This window comes from Quercus suber, unplaced genomic scaffold (assembly GCF_002906115.3).
Source record: "Quercus suber isolate HL8 unplaced genomic scaffold, Cork oak 2.0 scaffold_218, whole genome shotgun sequence".
Taxonomy (NCBI): Eukaryota; Viridiplantae; Streptophyta; class Magnoliopsida; order Fagales; family Fagaceae; genus Quercus; species Quercus suber.
This window is the reverse complement of record NW_027069676.1, coordinates 950,578-959,151: the sequence shown is the minus strand read 5'-3', so window position 1 is coordinate 959,151 and position 8,574 is coordinate 950,578. Positions and strand designations below refer to the sequence as shown.

The window sequence follows — 8,574 nt, the reverse complement described above, 5'->3', positions numbered from 1 at the left end:
CCTACTCCAAGCCAGGCCTAAATGGCCCACGCCGAGGATGCATGATGGGTCTGAGGATGACCCTGTCCTCGGGCGTCCAAGACCTCGGAGAAACATGAGGACCACCCCACCAAAGGACTCCTGGAATATCCGAGGAGGAGAGGGCCTAGTGCCACGTGTTGGCAATAGAAGTACGAAGAAGGGGCAAGCCCTGGGCGAATTGTCACCTCGGCATTGAATACGCTCACTTAACCCTTCTGGCCGCATTAATGGGGATGTAATCCCTTGACAGGGCAACATCGATTAGGGTGAGCCACCTGAGCACAAATATGACCTCTGACGGGATAGACGGTCAGAAGGGAGGCCAATAGATGATCAACAAGAGGAGGAAGAGAGGGATATATAAGAGAGGAGAGCAAAGTGTAGATGGGGGGGAGAGGGAGTTTTGGAGAGGAAAAACCTCATCGGCAATGGTCCGAGGAGCATCCTCTAGTTGTAAATTGTTCTTAATATCTTTCAATAAAAGAAAAAGAGTTTATGCCTCATAGACGCCGGTGTGTGCCTAAACCTTCAACTCACTCTCTACAAATTTATTGTTCTGGGTTCGTTGGGCCTGGGGGAACCCATATCTTTTGGGCTACAACAAAAACAGACCCTACAAAGATCAAACTTAATTTAATTGAATTTGTTTTATGCTGGGTTGCTTTATTACGGTAAATTCTAGATAGTTTAAACTAACATAATTTAACATTATTTGTAACCTTAAACCAAAATAAAAAAATATATTAGAATATTAACTTGAAATTATAATCTTTCAAAAGTTCATATAACAACATTAGAAAAAATAAACAAAATCAAAGACTTCATATAAAACATGTACAAGACAAGATTGGTTTGCTCTTGGGACAGTAGAACAAACTCATGAGATAATTAGAGGTACTCTAAGAGCAACGAAAATAGAGTTAAGCATAGGCATGAAACTTAGCTTTTATTTGCCATTATCAAGTGACAACTTGAAAAGGTTCAGGAGGGTTGGCTTCCAACTCATTCCCCAAGCACTCTTTGTTCTCTTTGGTGTTAGGCTAGCAGAGCTTGCAACCATTCTCATTTTCTCAATCAATGCCTCTGTATTCACTTGCTCTGACAAGATTTCCTCCAATTGTTTTGTATCAATCACCAACTTCACTCTCCAAACTCCATCTCCAACCGTTGGCAGGACTTCAAGAGCTGAACCATTTGCTAAGTTATCAACAAAATCTGATGCAGCATATGATGACATCTTAGCTGGCTCAACCACACTCATCCACTCAGCCTCCAATTGCTCAATGATCCCAATGTTTTGCACTTGCTCAGTGACCCCATTTTTGCAAAGCTTATGCTCCTTGCTTAGTGGAAGTAGATAATACAACCTGCCACTAATTAAGCACTCAAGGTCTTGCAATGGTGATGAAGCTTGACCCTGCCGGAAAATGCCATACCCTGGGTGATCATTGAGGATGTCCCGAGCTTTAATCGGGCCTTTGAAATCTAATACAGCTCCGGAATCCGTCAAAACCCGGATAGAGTTGTGACAAACCCCAGTGACCCCTTTGAGAGAACAGTTCCCCATTGCAAAATTTTCTACACCTTCTTTCACAAACTCAAGCACATGTTTAAGTTGTAGAACCTATAAGCAAACACTAGTGGAGAGACAATGAGGGTGTGTGTCAGAAGAGACATTTTAAGGCCTGTGATTTTTTCAAAAACTTGAAACGGTGCCATGTGAAATGGACCGTTGGGACAATTATTTAAGCAAAAATTGAAATGATCCAAGGTAAAGGAATAGAATAAGAGTTAGATAGGTAAAGTAAAAACAGTAGGAAACGACAATTGAGAAACAGACCAAGCTCAAATTTCTTTGCTAGGGGATGTGTAATTTTTTATGTTTGATTCCATTTTGATCCAATAGGTATCTAACAGATTTCAACTTTATTTGAAACCATAGGTTCAATGTATCAACATCAAGAAGAAAACTTGGCTAATCATTGACTTTACATCAGTTAATATAATGACAAAGATGTCATCATCAGGTAAAAAATTGAACGGAAATCATGGTGCACAGCTCCACAGTTAAAATAATTAAAAAGTTATTATCATTTGCACTCACGGTGATTTCTCTTCGGTGAATTGCCTTGCACTCACGGGGCTTGAAGCAATATTCTCAATGAATATAATATAGATATGACTTTGAACAAGTGGAAGTGAGCTGAACATGGGATGGGATCCTTTTCTGAATATGTTTATATATATATATATATATCAGTTTAAATTTGTGTTTTATTTTATCATTTTTATACGATCTAAACTTTTTTTTTTGGGTATTAATTTCATTTTATCCACAATTTTTTTATTTATTTTTGAATTTTGATATTAGGTTGGTTTATTTTACTTTTACTTTTACAATATAAAAATTCTACTCTAATCTAATCAAATAAAAATATTCTTTCAAGAATTCTAGAAATTTACACCAATAGCCTTTTTTCCAGAGAAAAAGAAAGAAAAGTTTTCAAATGATGATTAGTCCATGGCTTAAATTAATTAAGCCCATGCCCACAAAAGCAAGCCTGCATACCCCTCTCCCCCAAAACTAACCCTTTGTTTGATGTTCATTTTGCCGCCTTCAAAAATGCCAACTTGACATTATGCATGCACCATGTTGCTATACTTCTCAAATCAATAAGTTCTACGTGAATCCAAAAGAATATTACAGCTCAGATGGAGTTCATAAGATTAGTTTTGGTATACTATTTTAATAAAGGAATGATCATAATTTCGATCTATATGTGATTTATTTAGGATAAAATGTGGAATTAATTTTTTATATTGTTAATTTCGGTGTCATAAATGGATTTTTTTTTCCTTATTTCTAGAGAGTTTTTTTTTTTTTTTTGGGAGAAACCTTATTTCTAGAGAGTAGGGAGTTCGTTTTTAATCAAAATAGATTTATTGCATATAGTGCGGGCTGAATGGTAGAAGTAATAGACGTGGTCGCCCAAGGCCCTAAGTAAAAAAAAGGCTCCAAATTTTGACCAATAGAGTTATTTATAATCTATAAATAAAATAATATTTTTTTTACCAAATGAAAAACAAACAAAAAGAGAGAAAAATGTTACGTTCACAATATTTTTCACCACATTTAAACAACAAATATTAATTAACATTTGTTGTTTAAATGTGGTGAAAAATATTGTTGATGACAAAAAAAATATTGTTTAAAATTAACACTTATAAGTAGCATGTTGTTACAGCCTATTATTGATGACAAAAAAAATAATTGTAGTGGTGTTTTCAAATGGAAAACAAGAAGCAACTTAAAACCTAAGATTTGTTGTGAAAAATATTGTGAATTTTGCACTTCTAAGAAAAAATATATATATATATATATAATAAGAGTTGAGTTAGCAAACTTTTACTAGTTTTCATATAGGTCTACCACTAATTTGTTGTGAAAAATATTGTGAATTTTGCACTTCTAAGAAAAAATATATATATATATATATAATAAGAGTTGAGTTAGCAAACTTTTACTAGTTTTCATATAGGTCTACCACTAACACCACTCTTTTACTTACCACTATAAATCTGCCACATTAACAAGTGCCAAAAGTTTTGTCTAATTTTTTGTGTCTACAAAATATCTATAAAAAAAAAAAAAAAAATTTATGTAGTTCATGTTAATTAATAGTAATTTTGCATCTAAAACAAGATAATCAATTTTCGCCTTAGGCCCTCAAATGCATTCAGCTGCCCCTAGATTGTATGATAGCAATATATACTAACCTTTCTAAGGATAGTTTTTGCTTGAAACCTTTATTAATTTTAGCAAAAATGTGCATCTAAATTAGAATGAGATGTAGCCATTTCACGCATATTGATCAATGCAACATCAATAATAACAAAACTTTAGTCCCAAAATTTTGGGATGTGCTATGAATCCTTAAAATTAATTAGTTAGGGTTTGTCATATGTATTCTTTTCCTCCATTCTATTATATCTAAAGTCATATTATTTATTACTTACTTAATTGATGTGTCTTTTTTTTTTTTTATTACTTCTACCAAAGTGATTTTTGGTTTCCTATACCTTTTTTGTTCCCTCGACTTTGATCATTTCACTCTTCTTCCATTGGATGCGCTTCTCCACTTCATTCACCTTACTTATATCCTATAATTCATCTCTTGACCATTTAGTATTATTGCCCTTTCATTTTTGTTTCTACTTTTCCTAAACTTACATTCTCTGTATTCTATTTTAGTCATACTTAATTGAAATTTTTTAGAATCTACAACATCTTGCCAAATTTCTAATTTGGCATTAGTACCACTTCTAATTCCATCCACCAAAACTATATCATCTATAAAAGACATACATTAAGGGACTTACTCTTAGATCAATGTAATGAGCTCATCTGTTATTAGTGCAAAGATATATAGACTTAATGTTGATCCTTGTTATGTATGCAATAAATTCACCCATTTAAGATTTTTTTTTTTTTTTTTTTTTTGAAAGCAACCCACAGGAACTTTCCGTTACTTAAAGGTTAGGCGCCGGCCTTAGAATTCATTATGCAAAATTTAAGCGAAAAGGGAGGGCTTCCGAAACTTCATAGAAGATTACAGAGAAAAGAAACTCAAATATAGAAAGATCTTTCAATTATATAAAAATAAATAAATAAGGAAAAGTTCTCAGATTACAATATTATATTTTGAACAATGACACTATAAAATTTCACATAGCAAGACTACTAGATAAAATCTACTTTGAAAAGAATATACCCCATCTAGAAGAGATTCATAAACTCATTATTCAGTCCTAATAATATTATTTGGGGTAGTCGCTTATTAACATGTCTCAAATATTCTGAATAAAACACAACATATATAAATATTTTATAGACTCTTAAAAGAGATGGTGGTGCTTCTTTCCATGAGCCTTCTTTTCTTTCTTTGCTTCTTTCTTCTTATGATGCTCATGGAACGCATACCCACCGGCTCCTACTGCAACTGCTGCTGCAATCTCCTCCTTTATCTTGTGCTTGTGGGCATGCTCTGGATCTTTCTTTGCCTTATGCTTTTCATGCTGAAACAATAATTGAAACAAATTAGAGTTCTAGTACGAATTTGAAAAGGGCTAAAACAACTATACACAAATAAATTTTAAGGTCAATTGGATTCAACATAGATAGATTTTATTTCCATCAAGAAATCCCAAATATGCATGCATGCGCACAGAAACTCCTGATAGAGTTAACACAACACATGACTAAATAACTAATGAAGTGCTATGTATATACTAGCTTTGCTGCTTTTAATTTGAAAAAGGTTTGTTTGTTTGTCTTAGCAGCAAGTTTTGTTTGTTTTCTCCAGTGTATATGTATTATGTGTAGGATCATATATGCTATTGTAAAGTGCTTTGTTTTCAATGAAATCTCTCATTGATCCCCAAAAGAACATTCTTTTCTATATGTAGCATTTTCGATTAGATATTGGTTCATGCTACTCGAGATCAAAAACAGTATCTGTAACAATAATAGAAAAACTTCAATACAATGAAAATAGCAATTTTTAAAACGTAAAAACAGGCAATTATATAAAAAAAAAACTGAAGGAATTAAAAGGAAAAATGGCTACTAGACGAGGAAGATTACCAAGGCATAAGCTCCAGCAGCAACAGCACCAAGCTGACCTAGGTGCTCGCGATGCTTGTGGTGCTTCTCTTCCTTCTTATAATCAACAGGTTTTTCCTCATCTTTATTGAGGTGGTGATGGCGGTCATGGTGGTGGTGGTAAGCCATCGTGGTGGTAAAGTATTATATGTGACTTGAGAAAGCACAAGAACTACAATGCCAGAAATCAATGAGAAAGGTTATTAATTGCTCTGTGATGTGGATTAGGGGTTTGGGTTAGGGTGATTATATATAGTGGTGATCATGGTCAAATGACTAAGCCCTCCCCCAGGCCATGAATTTTGTCACCAAAGGTCAAGACTTAAGGAGTAAGTTATATCTATAATCTATAAGCGTGTGTAATGTGTGTGTACATATATAAAACTTAATCTCTAAGTCATGACCTATGATGACAAAAATTCAGGCCAATGCGTGTGTAATGTGTGTGTACATATATAAAACTTAATCTCTAAGTCATGACCTATGATGACAAAAATTCAGGCCAATATATTATAGATTATAGATATAACTTACTCCTTAAGTCTTGACCTTTGATGACAAAATTCATGGCCTGGGAAGGGCTTAGTCATTTGACCACTATATATAATCACCCTAACCCAAACCCTTAATCCACATCAAAGAGCAATTGATAATCTTTCTCATTGATTTCTGGCATTGTAGTTCTTGTTTACATTTTTTGTCCCGACAACTTTAGCCGTATTCTTGTTTAGCAGTTTTCTCGTATGCACACATCCATTCCAACTTTCTATACATCTATATGTCAACTTCCTAAATAATATTCAAACTATCCAAGTAATTTATAATTATTTTGTTTTCTACTTTTCTCATATTCATTGTCTTGCTGGTAATTTGGCTTTTGTGAGAAAAACATATTCCTAGTCTTGTTGGTAATTTGGCTTTTACAGCTTTAAAATTCGAGAAGAATGAAAGGAAGAGAAAGTATTATATTTTTAAAAATATAATAAAAAAAAAGATACAAGGAAGTTTGAAAATTTTTATTAATATTTTATCATATATTAGGGGTGGAGGTAGGAGGGGCTGGGCCGCCCTTAGATTTTTCTAAAATGCCCCTCACCCTCTATTTTAATGTTAAAATTTTAAAATTTTGAATAAATTTTATGTAACGGTCCCCTTTTATTTATTTTTTAAAAAGTGTAAATGTTCTATAATTTATTGTTGTCTCATTTATTATCTTTTTAAAATTCACTTTTTTGCCATATATAAGTTATTAATTTTAGGAGTATTTAAAGCATAATTTTATAAAAATATATAAGTAAATCTCTTTAGCAAAAAAAATTTATTTTTATTTTTTAAAAAATAAAGTCATTCACATTTATATTGAAAGAGTTAAAGCTACAGAATACAATCATATATTTGGCTTGAGCCCCCCTTAGAAAATTTTATGACTTTGCCACTGCATATGTCGTTAGTACTTCTATATATGTTCACTTTTCTTAATTTACTAATAATTAGCTATAATTTTTCTATGAAATAATTAGCAAGAACTTTTCTTTTATTCTTTTCTTATATATAGTCAAATAATTTTTTTGAAATATTTTTAGTTGGATTGAATATATAAAATTTTATGGAAGAAAATTTCATGGTAGGACAGCACCCTACCAAAGCTGATTGGATCACACGATATTATTTATTTAAAATAGTCATATTATTTATAGATCTAAAACTTTTAAATTAAACTAATCTATAAAGAATGAGGTAAATAATTTTCAAACTTCGATTGAATTAGTAAACAAATATATATCTTTACTTATATATGTATCGTTACTATATTGTATATATGAACAAAATAGAACCTTTATTTTCTAGTTAAAATATAGATTTATAGCCTACTAAATCCTTTATTTTACAATAGAACTTTAGTATTATGCACAAAAAATGGTAATGGCTATCAATCTTTACGAGACACTATCCTAGAACAAAATGGGCATTTGTCTCTTTCACCCAAAAGATGTAAGACGTAGCAAAATGTCCATGTTCTAAAACTATCTAGTAAAATACCCTTGTTTTGAAACTTAATTTTTAGAAAATCAAGTTTCAATGAAAAACTTGATTTGATGAAAATCGAGTAATGTGAGAAAAACTCGAGTTTCCAATTTTTTTTTTTTTTTTAAAGTTTGATTTCACATATATAACTTAATTTTCTAAAAATTGAGTTTTTTTATTAAAACTCGATTTTTAGAAAATCAAGTTTAAAATAAAAGCACTTTGCTAGATAATTTCAGAACATGGACATTTTACTGGAAAATTTTGGCGAAAGGGGAAAATGCCCATTTTGGCCTACTATCCTGTATTAGTTTCTCCTAGCATTTATAGTGCTCAAGATTAGAAAGGAATTATTAAAAGTTTGTTGTCATTTTTTTAGCACGAAGTGTATTGTCATTCTTATTATTATTTAATATTACCTTACAATTTTCTTTTTGTAAAAATTATTCGTGTTCTATAGTTGTTTTCTTTCGGTATTGCCCTTCCTCAACTAAATTTCTAGCTCTGTCCTTTCTCATGATTTCTTCATATAGATATAAAAAATGCCAAATTGACATTTTGCATGCACCATGTTGCCGTACTTTTCAAATCAAATAAGTTCTACATAAATCCAAAGAATGTTACAACTCAGATGGAGTTCGTAAGATTAGTTTTAGTAAACTATTTTAAGAAATGAAGGATCATAATTTCGATCTATATGTGATTTATTTAGGATAAAATGTGGAATAAATTTTTGATATTGTTAATTTCGGTGTCATAATTGGATTTTTTAATATTTTAGAATTTATTTTCTTATTTCTAGGGAGTAGGGAGTTCGTTTTTAATCAAAAGAGTCAGTGTATGTCAGAAATATTTACTAACCTTTC

At 31.7% G+C, this 8,574-nt stretch overlaps 2 protein-coding genes across 2 annotated transcripts; both read right to left on the bottom strand.

Annotated features, from left to right (window-relative positions):
* Nucleotides 1–967: 967 nt before the first annotated feature.
* On the bottom strand, nt 968–1,588 carry LOC112024836 (uncharacterized). The gene has a single exon (XM_024057484.2). The coding sequence runs from the start codon at nt 1,586–1,588 to the stop codon at nt 968–970; it is 621 nt and encodes a 206-aa protein (XP_023913252.1).
* A 3,065-nt stretch (nt 1,589–4,653) lies between these two features.
* Nucleotides 4,654–5,929, bottom strand: LOC112024857 (abscisic stress-ripening protein 3). Its single transcript, XM_024057506.2, has 2 exons — nt 5,666–5,929; nt 4,654–5,097 (listed from the first exon to the last, which is right to left on the bottom strand). The coding sequence occupies exons 1-2, from the start codon at nt 5,810–5,812 to the stop codon at nt 4,918–4,920; spliced, it is 327 nt and encodes a 108-aa protein (XP_023913274.1). The 5' UTR covers nt 5,813–5,929; the 3' UTR covers nt 4,654–4,917.
* Between the last annotated feature and the right edge of the window lie 2,645 nt (nt 5,930–8,574).